The 25,917-nt window shown below is 44.6% G+C and overlaps 1 protein-coding gene across 10 annotated transcripts in view; it reads left to right on the top strand.

Moving 5' to 3' along the window:
• The window catches only part of LOC125448188 (sodium channel protein type 8 subunit alpha-like), a 326,376-nt gene that overhangs the window by 219,416 nt on the left and 81,043 nt on the right, over window positions 1-25,917 (top strand). For 6 of the 10 annotated variants that reach the window (XM_059643402.1, XM_059643399.1, XM_059643398.1 and 3 more), the window contains 2 exons: window positions 9,967-10,248; window positions 19,342-19,725. In XM_059643402.1, coding sequence (XP_059499385.1) covers window positions 9,967-10,248; window positions 19,342-19,725 — 666 coding nt within the window. The remainder of the gene's footprint in view (window positions 1-9,966; window positions 10,249-19,341; window positions 19,726-25,917) is intronic. The other 4 variants (XM_059643403.1, XM_059643400.1, XM_059643404.1 and 1 more) reach the window with 1 other exon arrangement.

The raw sequence follows: 25,917 nt of genomic DNA, 5'->3' as shown, positions 1-25,917 counted from the left end.
GAGACCCTTTTTCAGAAATGGGGGAGGGGAAGGGGGAGGCGGTTAAAAGATGGATAAAGGAGAAGATAGGGTGAGAGGAGATAGACAGGTCAAAGAGGGCGGGGTTAGAGCCAGTAAAGGTGAATGTAGGTAGGGAGGGGATCGGTCGGTCCAGGGAGGGCGGACAGGTCAAGTGGGCGGGATGAGGTTAGTGGGTAGGAGATGGGGGTGGGGCTTGAGGTGGGAGAAATGGTAAGGGAGACGGGGACTAGGTGGGCTGGTTTTGGCATGTGGTCGGGGGAGGGGAGATTTTGAAGCTTGTGAAGTCCACATTGATACCCTTGGGCCCCAGGGTTCCCAAGCGAAATATGAGATGCTGTTCCTGCATCTTTCAGGTGGCGTCATTGTGGCAATGCAGGAGGCCCAGAATGGACATGTCATCCGAGGAGTTGGGCGGGGGGGGGGGGGGGGGGGTAGTTGAAAAACAGAATCCCCCTCATCCTCACGTACCACCTCACCAACCTCCAAATCCAACGCATCATCCTCCAACATCTGCAATCTGACCCCACCAACAAAGACATTTTTCCCTCCCCACCCTTATCTGCTTTCCGGAGGGACCACTCTCTCCGTGACTCCCTTGTCCGCTCTTCACTCCACTCCAGCCGCACCAACCCCGGCACTTTTTCCTGCCACCGACACAAATGCTACACCTGCCCCTATACCTCCCCCCTCACCCCATCCCAGGCCCTAAGAAGATTTTTCACATCAAACAGATGTTCACCTGCACACCTGTTAATGCGATATACTGCATCTGTTGTTCCTGTTGTGGCCTCCTTGACATTGGGGAAACCAAGCGGAGGCTTGGGGACCACTTTGCGGAACACCTACGCTCAGTTCGCAATAAACAACTGCACCTCCCAATTGCGAACCATTTCAACTACCCCTCACTCCTCAGATGACATGTCCATTCTGGGCCTCCTGCAGTGCCACAATGATGCCGCCCGAAAGATGCAGAAACAGCTTCTCATATTTCACTTGGGAACCCTGCAGCCCAAGGGTATCAATGTGGACTTCACAAGCTTCAAAATCGCCCCCTCCCCCGACCACACCCCAAAACCAACACAGCTAGTCCCCACCTCCCTAACCTTTCCGCCCACCTCAAGCCCCACCCCCATCTTCAACCCACTAACCTTATCCCGCCTCCTTGACCTGTCCGCCCTCCCTGGACTGACCTATCCCCTCCCTAGCTCCCACCTACATTCAGCTTCACTGGCTCTAACCCCGCCTCTTTGACCTGTCTGTCATATGAAAGTGACTGCAGATACTGAAAATACTCAGCACCTTGGGTAGCAACTGTGGAAAGAAAAAGCAAGAATTCAGATTTCCTTTCAGAAGCTTCTGTACTGTCAGGGAAGCGTTGGCAAGATAAATGAGTTAGTTTGGCAGAATATTGCTGTGGCAACAACTAATGAAAGTCCTGCACCATAATTTGATCTTCTCTGAAGTGAATTTTAATGTCTTTTAGGATCAAGGAATAACTCTGGGACACAACAACTGTCATTTGAACATTCTGTACAAGTCGGAGAATTAGATGTTATTGTTCTTGAATGGGTAATTGAACCATTGAAATTTTAATTGCATAAAAGGCCTTTATTTTTCTCTACTGAAGTTTCAGTCTTGCATCAATCTATTTCATGATCTTCCTTATTTGGATTGTGCATTAGTGAAATTAGGGATAGGATTAGATCCAAGGAAGGGCCATTCAAATTGACCCAAAAAAGGAACAGCAGACCTGGGGAATGGGAACAGTTTAGATTTCATCTAAGGAGGGCAAAGGGACCAACAAAGAGAATGGGAAAATAGAGTATGAGGGAAAGCCTGCAGGGAACACACAAACTGATTGGAAAAGCTTCGGTAGGTAAGTGAAGAGGAACAAGTCGTGAAGGTTAATGTAGATCCGTTGCAGTCGGAAAGGGCGGAAGTTATAATGGGGCACCAGGAGCTGGCAGATCAATGAACTACATATTCTGGTTCTTCCTTCACAAAGGGGAACACAAATAATGTGCCAGAAACGTTGGGGAACACCAGGGTCTCGTGAGAGGGAAGAACAGAATGAAACCTGCATTAGTAGGGAAATGGTGTTAGAGAAATTGATGGGACTAAAGGCAGATAAATCTCCAGGGACTGGTAATCTACATTCCAGAGCCCAATCAGAAACTGCCCTAGAAATAGTGGAGGCATAGGTGGTCATCTTTCAAGACTCTGTGGGGTCTGAATAAGTTCCTATAGATTGGACAGTAGTTAATATAACCCTACCATTTTTTAAAAAAGGAGAGAGAAAAAAAAAACTAGGAGTTATAGACTGGTTAGCCTGAAATCGGTAGTGGAGAAAACAATATAATACTTAAAGAAGATTCTGTCACAGAGTTCTTGGAAAACAGTGGCTGGGTCAGACACAGTCAGCATGGGTTTACAGAAGGGGAATCAGGCAGTGCAGGCTCAAAGAGACAAATGGCTTACTTGTGTCCTGATTTTCTGCCTTCTTTAGGGAAGGAAATCCACCATCTGGTCTGGCCTACATGTGACCTCAGACCACAATGATGTAGTTAACTCTTAATTGCACTGTGGGCAATTATGGTTGGGCATCAAATGCTGGTCTAACCAGTGGCACCCAAATCCCATAAATGAATAAAACAAAAAGAGAAAGTTTTAAAATAGTGGCATTTGAAATTAATGTCGCCCTAGTGAATGTCAATGATTGTAATTGTAGATGCAAAGAGCGCATGCTTCCATGTTGTAGACTGTTGCTTGCACAGGAATCTCCTTCAGCTCACTTTCTATCCTCCCCAATCTATGGGGAGGTTCAACCAGCTCATAGCTTGAGAAAGTTTGCATTGAGCCTTCAAAGCAGTGTGTAAATCTTCTTTCTGATGACAAATGAAGAATTAGAGGGGTCATGAGGTAAAAGTTACAGACTTCTAAATTCGATGACATTTTGTCTTTAGGTTCTTCAAAAATAGGTGAAGAATCTAAAATGGAGTTTCCAGAACCTTTGAGTAGCTGCATGTCATAATGGATAAAAGCACAAATCTTTTTGAACTTCAAATGTCAAAAATCGTAGATGTCTTTTCTTTTAATATTTGTGATCATTCTTCCATGCAAAAAACTGCCAAAGAAGTGGAGTGAAAGGATAATTTTGTTATAATATTTCTAAAAATATTGTCTTACATTTCATTATATTTTACAAAACTCTACTTTGAAATCTTGTCCTTTCAAAATGTACATTTGTAGATTAAATGGAGCAACAGATTACTGTAAAATATTGAATTCCAATATCTTAATATCCATCAAAGGTCCAGATAAATCCTTAATAACTTTCTTTGACTCCTTGCTAAGAAGCTTTCTGGGGTTTTATGCTAGGTCTCAGAATGAATAATGCATGACTTTGTTTATCAAACTATTTAAGTCATGTATTTAATTTACTGGCCCTTGATTAATTAACTTACCCTGAAGCTGTTGAGAAATTGAATTAGTGCTTTCTTGTTAAATCATTGAAACAAAAACCATACCACAAAATTGTGCACTCAATGCTATTTATTGCCCACCATACCATTACAAACCATAGTGAAGTTTCACCAGAGAAAGAGGCCGTTCTCTGCCCATTGTCTCTGCAAGGGCAGAATCAACTAGCTGCCCGTTCTAATCCCACTGCCCAGCCCCTGGTCTGCAGCCTTGCAGGTTCCAGCCTCAAGGGAAGACCCAAGTTCATTTTCAATGAGTTGAGGGTTTCCACATCAACTGCTGAACTGGGCAATGAATCCCAGGCACCCACCACTCTCTGGATGAACAGGGTTTTCCTCAGACCCCCTCTCATCCTCCTACCAATCAGCTTAAATCTGTACTTTATGCTAATTGATCTCTCCACTAGAGCACGCAGGTCTTTTTTGTCCATTATATCTCAGCCCTTCTTATATTTTGTACACCTCAATTAAGTCATCCCTTAGCCTACTCTGTTCAAAAGAAACCAAATCCAGCTGCCCCAGACGTGGATGACACTCCTGTTTATACCTGTCAGCCAAGGCTCCTTGTTTGGACAAGATTAACAGCCCCAATCAGGAAATTCATGTGGTCCACCTTGCTGACCTTGTTCCAATCACTACAGAAGATCATGTCTTATGAACTTAATTGAATTTTTTGAGCAAGTAACATGGAGGATTGATGAGGGTACTGCAATACATGTTATCTATGTGGATTTTAATAAGGTATGGTAAGGATAGGGTGAGTAGCCAAGGTCTTTATCTCAGAGCAGAGGAGTCCAAAACTAGAGGGGCATAGGTTTAAAGTGAGAGGGGAAAGATTTAAAAGGGACCTGAGGGGCAAGGTTTTCACACAGAGGATGGTGCGTGTATGGAATGGGCTGCCAGAGGAAGTGGTGGAGGCTGGTACAATTATAACATTTAAAAGGTATCTTAATGGGTACATGAACAGGAAGGGCTTAGAGGGATATGGGCCAAATGTTGACAGTCTAGATCAGTTTAGGTTATCTGGTCAGCATAGATGAGTTGGACTGAAGGGCCTGTTTTTGTGCTGTTTGACCCTATGACTTTATTTGACAATACACACTTGTCAGATAAATTAAAGCCTGTGTGATACACATTCCTAGGTTGGAGGTAGCTTTTACGAGGGGACATAGTTTTAAAGTGAGCGGAGGTAGATATCAGGGAGATGTCAGAGGTAGATTTTTACTCAGAGAGTGGTCGGGGTGTGGACTGCATTGCCAGAGAGGGTAGTGGAGTCAGCCTCATTAGGGCCATTTAAGCGGCTATTAGACAGGCATATGGATGATAGTATAATGTAGGAGTGGAGGTTAGGTAGACCTTAGGTTTAGGGTAAAAGTTCGGCACAACATCATGGGCTGAAGGGCCTGTACTGTGCTGTACTGTTCTATGTTCTATACAGGGAATGTGGCAAATTGGCTCAGTGACAGGGAAACAGAGGTTACAGTTGCATGATGCTTTTGTGCGTGGTAAACCGTTTCCAGTTTACCCTGTTCCACAGGGTTCAGTGTTGGGTCCTGTGCTGTTTATAGTGTATACTAATAATTAAGACTTAAACTCGGGAGGTATGTTTGGGAAATTTGCAAATCACACAAAAATTGGCTGTGTAATTGAGTGTGAAGATGCCTGTTGAACTGCAGGATGATATTGATCACTGGATTGAGTTGGTGGAAAAGTGGTAAGTGGAATTCAATCCAGAGAAGTGCAAGGTTATACATTTTGAGGAGGACACACAGAATGAAGCAATACACAACGAACGGGACGGTTTTGAGAGGGACAGGGATACCTTGGAGTGAAAATTGCAAATTAAAGGTTGGCACACAACCTTTTAATATACTTACATAATTGCAATCAGTATTTCTGAGCAGTTGAGTGGCAAATCAAGAATGGAGAAAGTTACTTAACAAAGTGAGCAAAGGTTTCCCAGGCAAGTCATGTATATCTCTCAATCTGCACTGACGGATGCCAAGTAACCAAAGTAGTGACTAGAGCCTGAGATGAATAATTAGTAAGATTATTTTGAGAATACCTTCTTAAACAGCTGAAAGGTTACCTGTTACGAGGAACGGTCATTTGACCGGAAACATTAACTCTGATTTCTCACCACAGATGCTGCCAGACCTGTTGAGCCTTTCCAGCGATTTTCTGTTTTTACGACAGGTTGTCAGTCTTGATTCACTAGCCCATCAAAGAGCTCAAGTCTGTGTGTTACAAGGAGTCGTGTCCTGAGCTTGTTTCATGAGCCTTACAATTGAGTAAATCTCCCTCTTTCCCTGACTTTGGGTGTTAGCTTCTGGAGTGTTGAGTTGATAAGCTCACCTTTACAGCAGCGTTACCTATGTACCTTTGCTTAGAACTGAACTCACCAAATGACGAAATGTGACCTGGCTTCACTTGCACTGTTCCCAATTTCAGACTATTTGCAGTTAGGTCACACTCTTAACTCTGCCTAAAAGGCTGGTGTAGTTTCAAGCTAGCTTCAAACCTCTGCCATTCTGTCCTTAAAGATACCCTCTGTAGCACTGGCTCAGGAAAAAGATGTAGCAGAAGAGGAATTAAGTAAAGATTGGCTTCTAGTTAACACACGGTGAGGAAGATTTCTACTTCTGGCAAAGGCAAAGAAAAACCTGTCTGTTGAGAAGGGCTTGCCCCCCCCCCCCCCGAACCGTGCATCATTCCCAACAAGTCCATGTTGAGGGATGGATTGCCAAGCAGGCCAGCAGCACCCTTCCAAACCCATCTTCCTTAATGCCTTACTTTTCCCAAAAGGAACCACACAAATATGAGGTGATTGTGACCCATTTTACAGTTTGCGTGCCTTCATTAAAGTCTGCATTGAAGGTTTTTGTTCCGGCACTCAGTACAGTAGTTGAACTCCGTATTGTATGGCCACTGTCTGGCACTTTACATGGTACTTCTTTCACCAATTCCAAAAGCAACATTTTGGTCCTGTTCCTATGTTGCCATAACTCCAGGTACTTTTTAAAAAAATAAACTCTTGGGATGTCGGCATCGTTTGGTTAGTTAGCATTTATTGCCTGATGTTTTGTTGCTCTTGAGAAAGTGGTGGTGAGCTGCCTTCTTGAACTGCTGCAATCCAAAAGCTTGTGATTTCAAATAAACCTGTTGGACTGTAACTTGGTCACTGATAATGGGAACTGCAGATGCTGGAGAATCCAAGATAATAAATTGTGGAGCTGGATGAACACAGCAGGCCAAGCGGCACCTCAGGAGCACAAGAGCTGATGTTTCGGGCCTAGGCTTCATATTTCAACAGGCACAGTTATTTGCATTCAATTGAGGGAGTGTGAAAATGGTTTGTTGCAGGTAATGCTTACAACCTCTGAGGTAACTTGTAAAGAACAAGGGAAAATAAGGAATAAGGAAAAAAACAAATCACTCCCAGTCTCTCCACAGCCTGTGACAATATTGTCTGATCATCAGATCAGATCAGATCAGATTGACATTCCTCTCCTGGGGAAAGTTTGCAGTCATCAAACTGGCTGTGCAGCACATTACTCCAGAACAAACTGTAGTTTCCATTTGGCCATTTGCTTTTCTGAACATGGATTGCATGGACCTAGCTCAGGAAGCACTGAGCTTAGAAATATAGCCCTTGATATTAGTGGATGTTTGAATTCCCTTTGCTACTTTACTGGATGCAACTCCACCAGTTAACAATAAACCAGTTAATGCTTTTGTTAAAAAAGCAAACGTTAATTTCCTGTTCCCCCCACAAATATTTGTACAACATAGTCTTAAAGCTATTTCGTTTTCTAAGCATTTGATCACTCCACTGAACCTTGCAACCTTCATTTCTGTTTGTTTCTTTGATTTATTGTTGTCAGGCAGATTATACCATACAAAGTGCATATGAACAAGAGTAGACAACTCGGCCCTTCAAGCTTGCTCTGCCGTTCAATAACATCACGGCCAATCTGATTTTAACTGCAACATTCCGCATATCCCCTAATAGTCTTCCATTCGCTAGGCAATCAAGAATATATCTCCTATGATAACAAAAGCTGATGTTTCGGGCCTAGACCCTTCATCAGAAATGAGGGAGGGGAACAGCGTTCTGAAATAAATAGGGAGAGAGGGGGAGGTGGACCGAAGATGGATGGAGGAGAAGATAGGTGGAGAGGAGACAGACAAGTTAAAGGGGCGGGGATGGAGCCTGTTGAGGTGATTATAGGTGGGGAGGGGATAGGTCAGTCCGGCCAGGACAGAGAGGTCAAGGGGGCGTGATGAGGTTAGGAGGTAGGGAATGGAGGTGGAGCTTGAGGTGGGAGGAGGGGATAGGTGGAAGGACAGGTTAGGGAGGCGGGAATGAGCAGGGCTGGTTTTGGGATGCAGTGGGGGAAGGGGAGATTTTGAAATCCACATTGATACGATTGGGCTGCAGGGTTCCCAAGTGGAATATGAGTTGCTGTTCCTGCAACCTTCGGGTGGCATCATCGTGAATCCCCCTCATCCTCTCATACCACCCCACCAACCTCCAGATACAATGCATCATCCTCTGACACTTCCGTCATCTACAATCCGACCCCACCACCGAAGACATTTCCCATCCCCACCCTTGTCTGCTTTCTGGAAAGAGCACTCTCTCTGGGACTCCCTTGTCCGCTCCACACTCACATCCAACCCCACCACAGCCGGCACCTTCCCCTGCAACCGCAGGAAGTGCTACACTTGCCCCCGTACCTCCACCCTCACCCGCATCCCAGGCCCCAAGAAGACTTCCCACATCAAGCAGATGTTCACCTGCACATCCACCAATGTGGTATACTGTATCCACTGTACTTGGTGTGGCTTTCTCTACATTGGGGAAACTGAGCGGAGGCTTGGGGACCGCTTTGCAGAACACCTACACTCAGTTTGCAACCAACATCTCAGTCACGAACCATTTCAACTCCCCCTCCCATTCCTTAGACGACATGCCCATCCTGGGCCTCCTGCAGTGCCACAATGATGCCACCCGAAGGTTGCAGGAACAGCAACTCATATTCTGCTTGGGAACCCTGCAGCCCAATGGTATCAATGTGGATTTCACAAGCTTCAAAATCCTCCATTCCCCCACTGCATCCCAAAACCAGCCCAGCTCATCCCCACCTCCCTAACCTGTTCTTCCTCTCACCTATCCCCTCCTCCCACCTCAAGCTCCACCTCCATTCCCTACCTCCTAACCTCATCCCGCCCCCTTGACCTGTCCGTCCTCCCCAGACTGATCTATCCCCTCCCTACCTCCCCACCTGTACTCACCTCTACTGGCTCCATCCCCACCCCTTTAACTTGCCTGTCTCCTCTCCACCTATCTTCTCCCCTATCCATCTTCGATCCGCCTCCCCCATCCATCTTCGATCCGCCTCCCCCTCTCTCCCTATTTATTTCAGAACCCTCTCCCCATCCCCCTTTTCTGATGAAGGGTCTCGGCCTGAAACGTCAGCTTTTGTGCTCCTAAGATGCTGCTTGGCCTGCTGTGTTCATCCAGATCCACACTTTGTTATCTCGAACTCTCCAGCATCTGCAGTTCCCATTATCTCTGAAGAATATATCTCCTTCTGCCTTAAAAATATCAAAAGTTTCTGCATCCACTGCCTTTTGAAGAAGGGAATTCCAAAGACTCGCAACCCTCAGAGAAAAAAAAATTCCCCATTTCTGTCTTAAATGGACACCCCTTATTTTTAAACAATGACCCCACATTCTATGTTGTCCCACAAGAGGAAACGTCCTTTCCACATTCACCAGGTCAAGCCCTCTCACAGTTTTATATGTTTCAGTTAAGTCACCTCCGACTCTTCCAAACTTCAGAAGATACAGGCCCAGCCTTTCCTCATAAGGGAATCTAGTCATGCCAGGTATTAATCTAGTAAACCTTCTCTGAACTGTTTCCAATGCAATAACACCTCTCTGTTAGTACAGTGACCAGTACTGTACGCAGTTCTGCAGATGCAGTCTCAACAATGCCCGGGATAATTAAAGCATAACCTCCCTGCTCTTGCATTTGGATCATCCATTCCTCCAATTTTCATCGTGAATCAGCATTTGTGAGCGCATGATCATTTTGTGCAATGAATCAGCTCAGTACAAGTCTACCCTGGTTGGTACAAGTCTAACCCAGATGTGCTCAACCTCGTGTATTGTAAAATATGATCCACATTTCTTTTGAGCTGATGTCATTTATGTAATGCCGTGCATATTTTTGTGATTTGAGCTCGACAGAGGATGCTAAAAATTTGTTTATTTTCAAAAACTTCAGCTGTCATCGACAAAATGGTTTCAAATCCTCACCCTGGAGCTTGTCAACTCATCGTTTCACCCAAATTTCTTCAAGATCACTTTTATTCCTTTGTGTTATCCAATCTATGCAATTGTTTCAGTGAAGCTGCGGTTGAGATGTAACTCTGTGTTTATTAATCTGTGTGTCTAGCTGGCTGCTGCGACAGCCACCTCTGCGGGTACTGTTTCAGAAGATGCGCTTGACGAAGATGAGGAAGGAAGAATGTCACAAAGTTCGTCAGAGTTGTCGAAACTCAGCTCAAAAAGTGCCAAGGAAAGGAGGAACAGGCGGAGGAAGCGGAAGCAGACAAGGGGACATTCGGAAGGGGAGGAGAAAGGCGACCATGAAAAGATTTTAAAGTCAGAATCTGATAATGGGATCAGTAAACGGGGCAGGCATTTAACTCACGGAATGAAGTACCCCATGAACCAGGTATGTGGTTTCATGATTTGTTCTAGCCATTGTGGTCTGTGATACAAAGGGAGACATATTGAGTAAGCAGCTTAGCTGACTAATGCTATTATTCCATAGCAATAGGCCATTAGGCATATATTGTTCAGTCTTCATAAAATCACTGCTGCCAAAGCAAAGTTGAATCTTATATGAAATAATGAATTTAGCAGTGGGCTTGGCGAACTAATTATAGAAATATATTTTTCGTCATCACCTCTGAGTGCGATCACAGCATTGCTCAGCAGCAGAAGTTTCTGCATGTTTAAGCTCTAGTGTACTACGGATTGCAGTGGTCATTGGGGAATATCTGAAGTACAATCTCCATCTTAAAACTTTTCCTTGCAGCACGGTGCGGAAATCAGCATTTCTGCCAATGTTGCTAAGCTCTAGGGGGAATATAAGTGCCCTGAGGTGACTGGCCGTATGTTCTCCCAAATGCACTGATGCTAGGCTTGAATTTGGAAGGTCTCATAGTGTTCTGCTTGAGATTGACACCTTGTTTTGTCAGGAATTGCAAACTTGAAATGGTATCCTGCAACAGAAGATGCACCACTTCTGCTCTCCATTTCAACAGAGGGTATCACTGTAGAAAGGGTAAATAATGGAATTACTGAAAGCAGATATCAGCAGAGGCTCCATCACAGATACCACTGCAGTGTTAATGGAACTGACCACTGGCTGCATGTTGGACAGATTAGGTTACGTGGAACAGTCCCTCTTCCGTACCTACACTGGCCCTAAACCCCACCTCTTCCTCCGTTACATTGATGACTGTATCGGCGCCGCCTTGTGCTCCCATGAGGACCTTGAACAGTCCATCCACTTCACCAACACCTTCCACCCCAATCTTAAGTTCACCTGGACCATCTCTAATACCTCTCTCTCCTGCCTGGACCTCTCTGTCTCTGTCTCTGGCAACCACCTAGAAACTGATATCCGTTTCAAGCTCACCGACTCCCACAAATACCTAGAATACACCTCCTCACACCCACCCTCCTGCAAAAATGCTATCCCCTATTCCCAATTCCTTCACCTCCGCCGCATCTGCTCCCAGGATGAGGCATTCCACTCCCTTACATCTCAGATGTCCTTGTTTTTTAAGGACTGCAACTTACCCCTTCAGTAGTTGAGAATGCCCTTGACCGTGTCTCCCGCATTTGCCGCAGCTCATCCCTCACAGCCCCTCCCTGCAATAAAATAAACCAAAACAGAATTCCCCTCATCCTCGCATACCACCCCACCAACCTCCAGATACAACGCATCATCCTCTGACACTTCTGCCATCTGCAATCTGACCCCACCACCAAAGACATTTTTCCCTCTCCACCCTTACCTGCCTTCCGGAGGGACCACTCTCTCCGTGACTCCCTTGTCGGCTCCACACTCCCCTCCATCCCCAGCGTACCCGGCACTTTCCCCTGCAATCGCAGGAAGTGCTAGACTTGCCCCCACACCTCCTCCCTCACCCCCATCCCAGGCCCCAAGAAGACTTGCCACATCAAGCAGATGTTCACCTCCCTGGAGGCTTGGGGACCGCTTTGCAGAATGCCTATGCTCGGTTCGCAACAAACAACTGCACCTCCCAGTCATGAACCATTTTAACGCCCCCTCCCGCATCCCAAAATCAGCCCAGCTTATCCCCACCTCCCTAACCTGTCCTCCCACCTATCCCCTCCTCCCACCTCAAGCTCCACCCTCATTTCCGACCTCCTAACCTCATCCTGCCCCCTTTACCTGTCTGTCCTCCCTGGATTGACTTCCCTACCTCTCCACCTACACTCACCTTTACTGGCTCCAACCCTGCCTCTTTGACCGGTCTGTCTCCTTCTACTCTATCCATCTTCTATCCGCCTCCCCCTCTCTCCCTATTTATTTCAGAACCTCCTTCCCCTCCCCCATTTCTGAAGAAGGTTCTAGGCCTAAAACGTCAGCTTTCCTGCTCCTCTGATGCTTCTTGGCCTGTTGTGTTCATCCAGCTCTACACCTTGTTATCTTTGATCTGAACGCTGTGTGTGAACCTTGGAGCCAAGTTGAAGCTTGACTCATCCCAGCTCCACAAGTTGTCCAATGTGATGAGTATTTCCTGGCGTATACCCATCAGCCTACTTCAGCATAACAAAGTGTGTCAAGAAGCTTGACACCATCCAGGACAAAGCAGCCGCTTGATTGGCCCCACATCCACAACTCATCTCCTGAGATGCTGCTTGGCCTGCTGTGTTCATCCAGCTCCACACTTTGTTATCTTGGATTCTCCAGCATCTGCAGTTCCTATTATCGCTGATCACAATTTTAGCCTACTTCAGCAGTTTGTTTGATTCATCCACAGGAGCTGGGCTTCACTGGCTGGGCCAGGATTTATTGCTGATCCCTAATTAGCTTGAAGAAGGTGGTAGTGTGTCTTTTGAATTCTGTTGCCCATGTGTTGTAGGGTTGACCCACAATGCCCGTATGGAGGGAATTTCAGGATGTTGACCTAGTGACAGTGAAGTAACGGTGATCTGTTTCCAAGTCAGGATGGTGAGTGGTTCAGAGGAGAACTTGCAGGGGGTGATGTTCCCATGTATCTGCTTCTAGACAGAAGTGGTAGTGGGTTTGCCTGAGGATCTTTGGTGAATTTCTGCAGTGCATCTTGTAGATAGTACACACTGCTGCTACTGAGTGTTGGTGGTGGAGGGAGTGGATACTTGTGGATGTGGGGCCAATCAAGCGGCTGCTTTGTCCTGGATGGTGTCAAGCTTCTTGAGTGTTGTTGAAGCTGCCCCCATCCAGGCAAGTGGGGAGTATTCCATCACACTCCTGACTTGTGCCTTGTAGATGGTGGACAGGCTTTGGGGTGTCAGCAGGTGAATTAGTCGCTGCAGAATTCCTTGCCCCTGATCTGCTGTTATCAGTCACCAAATTTATCACACTCCTGACTTGTGCCTCGTGGATGGTAAATAGGCTTTGGGGAAGCTAGGACTGGGGAGCTGGAACCTGTGGCATTATTAGAAGTCAGTGCATTTTGAAGTAACTTAAGCACTGTACTACTCTCCCATTGGTCAGCGGAAGGTAGCTCCTCACACGAGTGTCAAATTGTAACAAAAAAAACAGACTTGAAAGGGCTGGTGTCAAAGCACATTGGTGCTGCAGTACATTTTTGTAGTGTGACGGCTCAGCTTGCTGTCAACAAGTCACTGTACTGTGACTTCCCAATCTCAATTAAACTGTTGCAGGAAGCTCAAGTTATGCCATTTACACAGCGACTCCTTCATTCATAATTAGAAACAACTGGTATTAACTGAAACTTGGGGACAGGCTGCATGCTCACCTCTGTTCAGAAAATATTGCATGATGCGGCAAGACACCTCTGACTGTTGTTCCAGGTCCTCATTTAAAAATCGAGAGAAATTATTTTGCTGCTGTATGTTGAGTTTTATAAAATGCAAAAGCTGTTTCAGGGCTCTCAATTTAAATTATAATGGGCAACATTGACTTGAAATTAAGCAATCCAAATCAGAAAGCACAGTTGTCCCCACACCTCCTCCCTCACCCCCATCCCAGGCCCCAAGATGACATTTCACATTAAGCAGAGGTTCACCTGCACATCTGCCAATGTGGTATACTGCATCCACTGTACCTGGTGCGGCTTCCTCTACATTGGGGAAACCAAGCGGAGGCTTGGGGACCGCTTTGCAGAACACCTCCGCTCAGTTCGCAACAAACAACTGCACCTCCCAGTCGCAAACCATTTCCACTCCCCCTCCCATTCTCTTGATGACATGTCCATCATGGGCCTCCTGCACTGCCACAATGATGTCACCCGAAGGTTGCAGGAACAGCAACTCATATTCCGCCTGGGAACCCTGCAGCCATATGGTATCAATGTGGACTTCACCAGTTTCAAAATCTCCCCTTCCCCTACTGCATCCCTAAACCAGCCCAGTTCATCCCCTCCCCCCACTGCACCACACAACCAGCCCAGCTCTTCCCCCCCACCCACTGCATCCCAAAACCAGTCCAACCTGTCTCTGCCTCCCTAACCGGTTCTTCCTCTCACCCATCCCTTCCTCCCACCCCAAGCCGCACCCCCAGCTACCTACTAACCTCATCCCACCTCCTTGACCTGTCCGTCTCCCCTGGACTGACCTATCCCCTCCCTACCTCCCCACCTACACTCTCTCCACCTATCTTCTTTACTCTCCATCTTCAGTCCGCCTCCCCCTCTCTCCCTATTTATTCCAGTTCCCTCCCCCCATCCCCCTCTCTGATGAAGGGTCTAGGCCCGAAACGTCAGCTTTTGTGCTCCTGAGATGCTGCTTGGCCTGCTGTGTTCATCCAGCCTCACATTTTATTATCTCAGAAAGCACAGATGATAGTCATTCGATCCATTGAACTTGTGTCATCAAAAAAAAGCCTGAAAGTTGTTGTTTGAAATTCAGCTATTTTAAGAGGAGTTAATTGGTTTGCTTTAAGCATACTTCAAACAGTGGAGAAAGCAATTCCATGCAAATGCATCTTGTAAATATTGCACAGCTTAATTTTCTAAGCTATATGTAATTGCTTTGCTAAATGTTATTATCATCAGCTGCTTTCTCTGTGAGTAACACCATACTGAAATAACTCCACAGAGGTCGGTATCCCATCACCCTTTATTTACCAACGGAGAGCCCCTGACACTGATCCACCTTCCTCAGAGCCAGCTCTCAGTGAACATACCCTCTGACCCTCCTGTTTATATCCGTCAGTCAGGGCTCCCTGATTGGACCAGACTAACAGCCCCTATCAGGGAACTCATATTCTATGAGGTCTACCTGGCTGACCTTGTTACAATCACTACATCTCTCCCACTCTGAGGCTGAGGACATAGGCCAGTCATTTTTCTTTTAGCTCCTCCTACAGCGTTTAAGCACCGGGTCAGGTTCCTCTGACTCTGCCTGTGGTAGACACGGCGTGCAACGTGCAGTAGGTCGCCTCTTGCGCCCGGAGCATCTCGGAAGATATTCACTGTTCTTCAGGCAGCAAAGGCATCGAGGCGGAGACATCCACCGTGTCCATCTCAGATTCTGAGGTACCTTCAACGCCTGAAGGAGGGGGAGAACCCTTGGTTTTTGCCAGCCTTTTTGATTGTTCTGAGGAGCTGGGCACATGTTGCTCCTGTCACATTTGCAAGCTTGCAGCTTTCATAGGTCCACACATGTTTGTGCAGGACTGCCGCACGTACTCAAACTTTATATGTCACTGGACCAGACCGCGCGCTGACCATGCCTCTAACCCATGCAGGGCCATTCCCATGGTTCCTATACCAAATTTCATACCCTGAAGTAAATCTCTCGCACTTGGCAGTGTTCTGTGTGTGGCCTTGCTGTTCCTGATGCTGTTTCACCAACACACCACCACCATCAGGTCTGGAAGCATCAGATTTAACCTGGTGCGGAGTCGTCTCCCCAGTAGCAACTCTGCTGGAACGATCCCTATAGTTTCACGAGGGGTGGTCCGACAATCAAAAAGGAACTGGGACAGTTTGGTATGTAGTGACCCTGTAGGTTGTTTCTTTAAGCCTGCTGTCAAATTTTGGACTGCTCTTTCTGCCAGACCATTGGATGGTGTGGAGCTGTCCTTATGTGACGAATGCTATTCGACTTTAGGAAATACTCAAATTCCCTGCTGGTAGATGATAGCCTGTTGAGTGTGACCGACACTTCTGGGAGTCCGTGTGTGGCAAAAGATGCATGCAGTTTCTTGATTATCACCCCTGTCTTTGATGAATGAACTCTGTGAACGCTCAGCCACTTTGAGTGGCCATCCGCAATGACTAAGAACATTGAGCCCATGAAAGGAGCTGCATAGTTGACATGTAGCCGAGTCCAGGTTTACCCAGCCATTCCCAGGAATGTTGGGGAGCTGTTGCCGGTAATTATTGTCCTTCTTGGCACTCTGGGCACTGCCCCACCAACGTGACCATGTCTGCGTCCAGCTCTTGCCACCATCTTCATTTAGGAAACCCCTGGATGACCCTGGTGGAGTTCAGCCAGTATCTTGGTGTGATCTTTGCTCAGGACAATCTCTCTTGCTCCCCATAATAATATGCCATCCTCTACTACGATTTGGCCTCTCTGGGTCCAAAAAAGTTTCGGTTCTGGTTGTGATGGCCCTTTTGTTTCCCCCATCATCACCAACTGTTTCAGTTTTGCCAGGACTGCGTTCAAAGTCTGATATTATTAGCTGTGACTGGAAGTGTGCCCAGAAAATTTAAAGCCATTATTGACTCTTCCACTGGTGGTACCACCGGTGGTGTATCTGCCAGCAGGAGGCAGGTCAGTGCATCTGCACTCATTACTTGGCCTCCCAGTCGGTGTTCCAACTTGTAATTCTACGCACCTAGTATTAGAGCCCGGTGTTGAATTCGGCTGTACTGCTTGTCCTGTTTAAGTTGACCAGCAGAGGTTTGTGGTCCAATAATTCACAAGTTTACGGCCGTCATGGTATTGATGGAACTTGCTACCTCCAAAAATGACTGCCAAACCTTACTTCTCCGGTACGGACATGGGAGACAGAGCACACTTGATCACCCCCAGTCTGTCTTCAAATGGGTTTAACCCAGTCTTGTCAACTCTCTGGCCCAAGTAGGTCACTTGGGGCGCCTGGAACACACATCCTTCCCTTCTAAGGCATATACCCACCTGGGAGAAATGTCTGAGAACTGTGTGCAAGTTCTTTAAGTGCTCCTTATTAGTCTTCCCTGTTATTAGGACATCATTCAGATAAATGGCAACCTGGGGTAGACCTTGTGAAATGTTCTCCATCATCGGCTGAAAAATGGCACAAGCTGATGATACCCCAAATAGCAGTCTCATATATTAGTACGTGCCCTTATGATTATTAACTGTAGCATACTAATGGGAATCTTCATTTAATCGCAATTGCAGGTACGCATGGCTCATGTCCAGCTTTGTAAAGGGCAGCTCCCCTGCCAGCTTTGCATATAAATCCTCTATGTGAGGGATTGAGTGTTTATCCAGCTGTGAAAAGCTGTTTACTGTTCATTTAAAACCCCACAAAGATGACCCAACCCATCAGGCTCACAATCATTTTGACCAGTGCTACGAATTCTGCAAACTGTACTGGTTTGATGATTCCTTTGCTTTCTAGCCTTCTGATTTCTGCCTTTACTTTTGCACATAAGGCAAATGGCACTGGGTGAGCCTTGCAGAATCATGGAATTGCTTCCTGGTCAATATGCAAGGTGGCCTTGGTCCATGTGATATTCCCTAGACCTTCCTGAAAAATGTCCAGGTATTTAATTAGGACCTCACTCAGTCAAACATTCTCTAATCGAAAAATATCAAGCCAGTCTAGGTAAATCTTTTTCAAGAAATTTAACTGTTCCAAACCAGATGTAGGTGGACTTTCCAGGGTGTGCACTCTCCTGAATTCCGGTCTATGAGTTCTCTTGCTCAGTTTCGACCTAGTGGGACTCTTATACTGCCTTGAGTCCACACACTGGCAGCAACTAGAATGGCTTGCCAGCTCTGATCCTGAAGCAAAAGTTAACCATTTGGCCAGGGCTTGGCCTTGTTTTGGGGTTTTGCTGTGGGCTGGCCTAGAGTCCTTCCAATCAGGATATGTCCTGACTGAGGCTCTGTAATTGCTTTCACTCAATGGTATTCCCCAAACTCAGTTGGAATGGCGAGGGTGTTCACTTCAATTAGAATACCCTGTAGCTCACATGCTCCACTTACCATGTTTTCCAATGATAAACCAGTTGTAGTGCCTGTTTGAAGTCCACTTAGACTTCATCTAGTAGGTCCTTTTGCAAGGCTACATCATTTATCCCACATAACAAATGGTCTCTTGGCATATCATTGAGGGCTAAACTAAAGTTTTATGCCTCTTCCTGTTATCTTAACATAGTGAAAAGTCTAGATATGGATTTCCTGGTTCTCGAATTGCCAAATAAAACCAATAGCGTCTCAGAGTTAGAGGAGGCTTGGGGTCATAATATTCCTTATCTAAGTCCATCAATTCTTGAAATTTTTTCGTATTTGGTGCCTCAGGATTAGGCTCCTAATAACCTAAACAGCTACAGATCCACAGAAGGGTCTAGACCCGAAACGTCAGCCTTCCTGCTCCTCTGATGCTGCTTGGCCTGCTGTGTTCATCCAGCTCTACACCTTGTTATCTCAGGTCCACAAGCTGTCAGGTAAATTACTCATTGGATTTCATCTGCCCCAATGTCATTTGCCTTGAAAAGTATTGCATTCTTTCCACAGTTTTCGATGGTAGGATCGAATGGGTCAAGCAGCCTAAATATTGGCATGCAGCTAGAAATGCTGACCCTAATTCAAAGACAACAGTTGCAAGTGAATCACTTCAGGAGTGTGCTTTACTGTCATTGCCACTGAAATAACTTCTCTGAGACAAGAATCCCATCATCAAGGCACCGTTCATTTACATGTATCGAGTCCTTGACCCTGATCCAGCTCCCTCAGAGCTGGCTGTCAGCGTGAACATACCCTCTGACCCTCCTGTATATATCTGTCAGCCAGGGCTCCCTGACTGGACCAGATTAACAGCCCCAATCAGGGAACTCATCTTCTATGAGGTCCACCAGGCTATCCTCATTACAGTGACTGCACATAGAAGTTGATATTTTAGCACAACCTTGTATTAATTAGATCTTACATAAAACATTTGCTGAGCGCTATCCCAGAGCTTCTTCATACTCTTTTATAGATGTTTCCCTCAGAATCATTAAGGGATGTCATCTGCCCATGACAGAACAAGCCACAAGAACGGAAGTGGGCTATTCAACCCACTCTGCTCCACCATTCAATCTGATATTGGCTGATCATCCAACTCCACCCGTTCACACGTTCTCCCCATATCCTTTGATCCCTTTATACCTTAGAACTTAATCTAACTCCTTGAAAATATTCAAGTTTTGTCATCAACATCCTTCCCGCATTTACCTTGTCCAGTCCTGTCAGAACTTTATAGGTTTTTATGAGGTCTTAATAAGTATGCACAATATTTTTGAGATAAAACTAATTGTTAAGTCAATATTAAATTGTGTAATTGTTCTTTTTGTTGCAGTCTCAACTGAGCATCTTGGGGTCCCCGAACCTAACGCGGTTCGACAGCAAAAGCAGCATTTTCAGTATTAGAGATCGGAAAGAACCGGGTTCGGAAACAGAATTTGCTGACGATGAGCACAGCACAGTGGAAGAGACAGATGGCAACCGGAAAAATTCTTTGTTTGTTCCGAACAGGGAACCCAACAGGAGGAATAGCTACAGCGGCTACAGTCAACCCAGCAAGTCATCAAAAATGTTTCCTGTCCTTCCAGTCAATGTGAAAAGGAACAGCACAGTGGACTGCAATGGTGTGGTCTCACTAATCGGTGGCCCAGGAGCTACCCTCCCTGGTGGACGCCTACTGCCTGAGGTGATAATAGATAAGGCAGCTACTGATGACAGTGTAAGGAAGTCAATAAGTAGATCAGTTTAGGCATGGCGGTCTAACCTCTCTGCATTTATGTATGCCGCCCTTCCCAACAGAAGATGCCATTTAGGAATGGAAGTTGGTTTGTGCAATAGAACCTACATGCGCTTCTCCCAAGTCCAAATTATTACCTATTAATAAGCGTGTTCAATTGGGAACCTGTTTCAAAAACAAAACCCCTTCTGAAAATGACTTAGGATGAATGATCTCCAGACACCCGAACCCTTTTCCACCCAAAGGAAGTGCCTTCACTGATCTCTAATACACTGCTTGATTTTATATTTGTAGACACTAACCAACATAACAGGCCCATCTGAATTTAGAAATGACTTGGACTGTCAGTGTGGACCAACTCTCCCACCCTCTCCTTAGTGAATTCTGTAGATTGTCTAAACAAGACATGGGCCAAGTTGTTTTTGTGCTGTATTCTTCAGAGGAACACATTGGAAATGAAGACAAAACAAAAGCCTGCTTGCATGAAATGAGATTTTCATGACATCTAACACATTAATGTACAGTGCATTCATTAAAGGATTCACCAAAGGAAACATCTGATGATTTTGTACTCCCAGTGAAGAGCCATTCTCGAATGAAACACAGTTAAGGAAATCAATATGCCATTGTTGTAGCCCCGACTCTGTACTCTCACTGAGTGTGGCTCCCCACTCGGAATACAAGTTTATTAAATATATTAATATTGCACACTGCAATTTCACTCCAACTGAGATTAGTAATTGTTACACATTTTTTTCTTGTGATACTACAAGTCTTAAAGCATCATATTTCAAATGCTTGGGTGGAAAAAGGATATCTGTTTGGATTTAATACTGATTACATTCTAAGGCATTTTCTGAGATCCTGCAACCAGCATTTAACTCCCCACTTCTCTGTCTCTTCCTATCCTCCCCTTATCCAATGAGCTCATGTACCTTCAGGTCTATATCTGTAGAACTAGCATGCTAACACAGCCTTATTGAAGCTTAATGCCAAATGCATGGAGCATGAAGAATTGCTTGTACCCAGATAAAGCTAACAGTTTTGCGTTATAATAGAATGTCCTAAACAGACAGTATCCTTTTCATTTGTGCTGTTTAAGGACAGACCTGATCTGCCTCAAAATGCCAATTTTTAACATTGTGGTCTTCACTAATTCCATTGCATGTTCCAGATTAATGCCTCATTTACATTGGAGAGCTGTGAGCAGGAGGTTTTTCTTAAAATGCATCTTTGTGACTTTGTGTTTCTGGCACAGACCTTGCTATGTGTTGCAGAAGTGGGAAGTTGGGAATGGTGGATGGACAAGGTTCATCCTGACTGAGGCTGTGAAACTGTTGGCACTGATAGCAAGCAATACTGCAGCACAGTAGAATCTTGCCATGAGATTCTTTGGGAGGTGAAATTGCTCACCATTTATGTGACATCTCATTTACTTCACAGTACCTCTTTGCTCTATAAATGGAGTGCCGTGTCAATTTTTATTGTTTTTCTAGCAAATGATTGTGCTAACACTGATCATTTAATCTGTCCCCAGTTAAGTACTTTGTACAATTGTTTTAAAATATGTTCCTAATTTTTGTTCATGGGAGATGGGTTTCACTGGCCAGGGCAGCACTTGTTGCCCATCGCTGATTACCCAGAGGGCATTTTAAGAATCAACGACATTGCTGTGTGTCTGGGCTTGCATGTAAACCGGACCAGGTAAGCTTGGCATTTTCCTTCCCTAAAGGACATTGGTGAACCAGATGGGTTTTTTACAACAATTGACAGTTTATACATCATCACTATTCCAAATACTTCTTTAAAATTGGAGTCCGATTTCACCACCTGTCATAGTGGGATTTGAACCCCTGCCCCTGCAACATTAGTTTGGAGTTTCTGAGCTATTCATCTGGTGATATTATTGCTACACAATCTCCCCAGCTAGTAGGCAGCCTTTAACTTGACCAATGTAACTGGTAACTTTGAACCTCTTTGAAATTAATCACGCTCCATGAAATTGAATCTGAGCCTTTTTTAAGCAGCATTGAGAAGCTGCTGCAGTCGTACATTTGTCAGAAAGTTGTTTGCTATCAAGTGCACATTTAATAAAAACAAATTGTCTCACAGAGTTACATGTTTCAAAAGTGGGACACAACAGCATCGGCAAAACTTTGTGTTATTGGGTGGAAGTTCGGGGATGAATTCTAGATTTCATGAAACTCTGGCATTGTTTTTATATTTTCCATCAATAAATTGGGAAAGGTTTATCAAAATGATGTCCAGTGAAAATGTTTCCTGCTAACATTCTTGTTTCTCTGTGCTTTCTCATTTTTATTATATTTTTGTTTGATCAGCACACTCTGATGACATTGTGTTGATTTGCAGTACAGTTCAGTCCAAAAACAGCAAAAATGTTTGCTGTATGTGGCAGGACAGAACTGGTGCAGGGAGATCACTGAACCAAATGTTTGAGCAAGAGGTGAATTAACAGAATCGTTAATTCATTGGAGCAGATTGAGTGATTTGTTAATGATAGCGGCTCTGTCTCTCACATTTGGGCTCAGGCATTATTTTCAGACAGCCATCCCCTAATAATGTCATCAATGATCACTGTATGAACAGAAATATATTTTATCAACAAAAAAAGAGAAAAGGGCAGAGAAAATACAAAATAATGGTAAAGTTTTGCCATGAAACAAGTAAATTCTATACTCTAGTTGGATACACAAGGAGGATTTAACTTTTGATCTGATTAAAATGTTAAAGGATACTGTCTCTTTAATTATGTCTAGGAAATGCATGAGACTAAACTGTTTTGATGGATTTTGGTTTTTCACTATATGTGGACCAGATCACACTCAAACAAGGATTGTAAAGCCCCGTTACAAGAGGACTGTTGTAAATAAGACATTTGTTCATTTTGCTACAAAGATTCTATGCTGATTCCAGCCTCGATTGGTAGATTTGAAAGACTTTGAAATTAGTGCTGTTGGATAACCTAGTACAATGCTGAATACACTTGTCTTAAACTCCTATCTCTCTTGAATTAGCAACAATGTTAATTATCTATTTGAAATGTTTATTAGATAGGAATTTAATAACAGCGTATTATCCATTTGTACTCTGAGCACAATTTCAAGACCAGAGCTCAAAGACGCCATGGTTAATCATTGTGCAGTTTTGCTAAATTATTCTCTTTTGAATTCTTGCCGACTTGAAGTACATGTTTGTGCTCCAGGGTTTGGTCTTCAGAATGATGCAGGATCTTGCAGATCCAAGTTACATTGCCAGTTCTGTACACGGGAAGTTAAGCATTGTGTGCAACCACTGGCACCCAAGTGCTTGTTCCGTTTTAGTGTAAACAGCAAAATTAAAATTCTCAAGTTTAGAAGAAAAGAATACAGTTGACCACCTGGAACCTTTTCAAGTATTTGTACGCACCTTGTAGTTTACTGCAGTCAAGGTGCAACTCTGAGATGTGTTCACCTTCCCTTTCAAGATGGTCTCATTTTCGATAACTTCCCCACTGAATTTAGAGCAGTGTTTCAATTGCTGCAAAGCAGAAACTGATTCCCGTCATCATAGAATATGTTGTGTCACATAATTGGACTGTAACCAGTTGAAAACCGCACTGTTGCAGGTGTAACTTAGTCCCAGAGACGAGAAGATGCTTCTCCTATGCTTCTGCAGTTTGGTCATGGGAGACCAGAATCAGTGTGTCAGCTCCCCATGTTTACATTTCTTAAGCCAGCTCCCTTGTCACTTAAACAACAAAAACATGGCTCTGAGCTGAAAAACATGACCTGCATTGAATGATCTTAACGCAGGGAGCTGGTGCAAAGATGTTGCTCTCCAGTGGTTTGAAGTGCAGATGCAGCACACGTAAAAATGCCTGCCTATGTGATTCCAACTATGACTTATTGCAAACTATCAAGGATTGCTTTGTTGCCCAGATTACATCATGTAGGTGAATCTTTTTTCAGAACTGAATGTGCAATTCTCACCAAATTGGAACATACTGTATGTTCGACAAAATATAATTTAAGCAATCATAATATATTCCTTTGGAGGCAGGGTTGTGCAACCAAAAATCTTTTTGCATCTGAGACCTGGAGTGGAATCCAGGAATAAGACCTTTCTCTTTTAGTTTCTCCTCCACCCTTCCTTTCTCCTTCCTTTGCCCCCCTTCTCCTGCAATCTATGTGTCCACTAAGCGTGGGCAGTACAGATTCTGTTCCTGTTGGAAACAAGTCTGCTGCCCCCAATTCATGTTAAACAGGTATGTTCACTCCAAAGCCACCTGATGGCTGAGATGGTGAATGGTAGCAAGACTTTAATGCGGTTTGGGGGCGCTCGTCCGAGGTTGTGAGGGAACACATTGTTGGCACAGCACAGAGGGAGCTTTACTTTCCATGTAACCTTGCTATTAGCTGACGTGTGAGTGCTTGATACTGATACAGAGTACCAAAAGTGTTTCATTCTGCAGAATCCACATCACTCCACTTCAAATGGAGGCTGGGCCAGGAAATTCCTTGGAGCTGCCACAGCTCCGCCATGAGTGCGACAGAAGCCCCGTTTGTGCATTTAAACAGGATTTCTGACTCAACTTGAGGCAAAGGGATACCAGCTGAGTGGAAGCAGCTCCAAGGAATTCCCTGGCCAAAAAATCCAACCTGCAACATATAATTCTTGAATCATTCTTTTGACGGAAATTCTATATGAAATTCAATTCTTTTGAGGACGAATATGAAATGACAATTAAGCTGAAAATAATTTAGGCAACCAGGAGAGTACGGGGTATTTGGCTGAGAGATGAAGTATATCCCTGCCTGGTTTTGATTCCCACAAACATGGCCTAATTGGTGCAATGTTTTTGCCAAGTTGCAAGTTACTGCCCTATGTCTGTCCCTTTATTATGCTCACTGCATTCTTCTATTCTCATACGAATATAAATTATATATGCATGTACATAATGTAATGAACATTTTTGGTTTTAACTTGTATCAGTGAAGGTATTTAGATAATTTTAATTAGAAAGGTAATCTAATTCATGGTATTTTGTAAATCCTTCTTTGCATGAATCTGTTCTGTTGAATGCACAGTGTAAAATTCTTGGCTGTCTCTATTGGTTTTGAATTTCTCATTTCAATCGTTTTCTCTCTTCTTTGCAATCTTCTAGTCCCAAAAATCATTTTCTCAGCTAGGAAGGAGGACTGCCCTATCTTTCTAACAGATTCTGAGAAAGCACACATGACAGCAATTTGGGGACTGTCCATCTGAGTTCCTCTTTCCCCCTGAGGAAGCCCTTCCCATACACTTGGCCCAGCCCTGGATCAGGAATTCACAGTGGGTGGAGTATTATGTAAACAAAACTTTGCATTCAATGACACAGCACATTGGTATATCCCACAAAGCTCATCAAATGTATCCATTTAATTTTATAATTCCAAAACACCAGGTGAGAGGCATTGCCATTCCTCATGGGCTTGGAGGGAAGGAGAATAAGCCAGCACCTTTTGATTCAGCACCCAGTATTTCAGCTCAGTTCACTTGGTGACCCCCTAAGTCAGAGAGTTGTTCAAACCCCACTCCAAAGACTAAAGAATGCAATCCAGGCAGCAGCATTAGTGCAGCACCAAAGGAGTGCTACATTATCACAGAGTTTGTCTTTTAGTCAAAATGTGAACTTGAAGCTCCATCCACCCGCTCAGGTGAGTAAATCCCCCAGCACAGTCTGAAGCAAGTCAGGGAGTTGTCCAAGTGTCTTTACCACCACTTTTCCATTGACAAATGTAATGAGAAACAGATTAATTGATCGCTTATGTCATTGCTATTTGTGGGATCTTTCTGTGTGCAAAATGGCTGTCACATTTGTCTGCATCACAGCCGCTGCTCTTCGAAGGAATCAGTTGTATGTGAAATGCTATGAAATGTTTCTGACAAACTTGATATGCTACCAAAATGCATGCCTTCTCCATAATGGCTGATTCAAGTGATATAGATGGAGGCCTGGGTGTGAGTCCCTTAACTTGAGCTGAATGGGGCTTAAGGGTGGGAAAGTTAAATAATGGGAAAATGTATATATTATTTTAACAAAAGTGCACCTACTAGGGATAGAAGCATCATCTGCTATCTAAAACTAGAAGATCCAAGGTCGTATTCCTGCTCAGTACTGAGTATTTTAAACTG

The sequence above is a fragment of the Stegostoma tigrinum genome, chromosome X, assembly GCF_030684315.1.
Source record: "Stegostoma tigrinum isolate sSteTig4 chromosome X, sSteTig4.hap1, whole genome shotgun sequence".
In the NCBI taxonomy this organism is placed as follows: domain Eukaryota; kingdom Metazoa; phylum Chordata; class Chondrichthyes; order Orectolobiformes; family Stegostomatidae; genus Stegostoma; species Stegostoma tigrinum.
The sequence above is the reverse complement of the archived record's forward strand: the minus strand, read 5'-3'. Positions and strand labels throughout refer to the sequence as shown.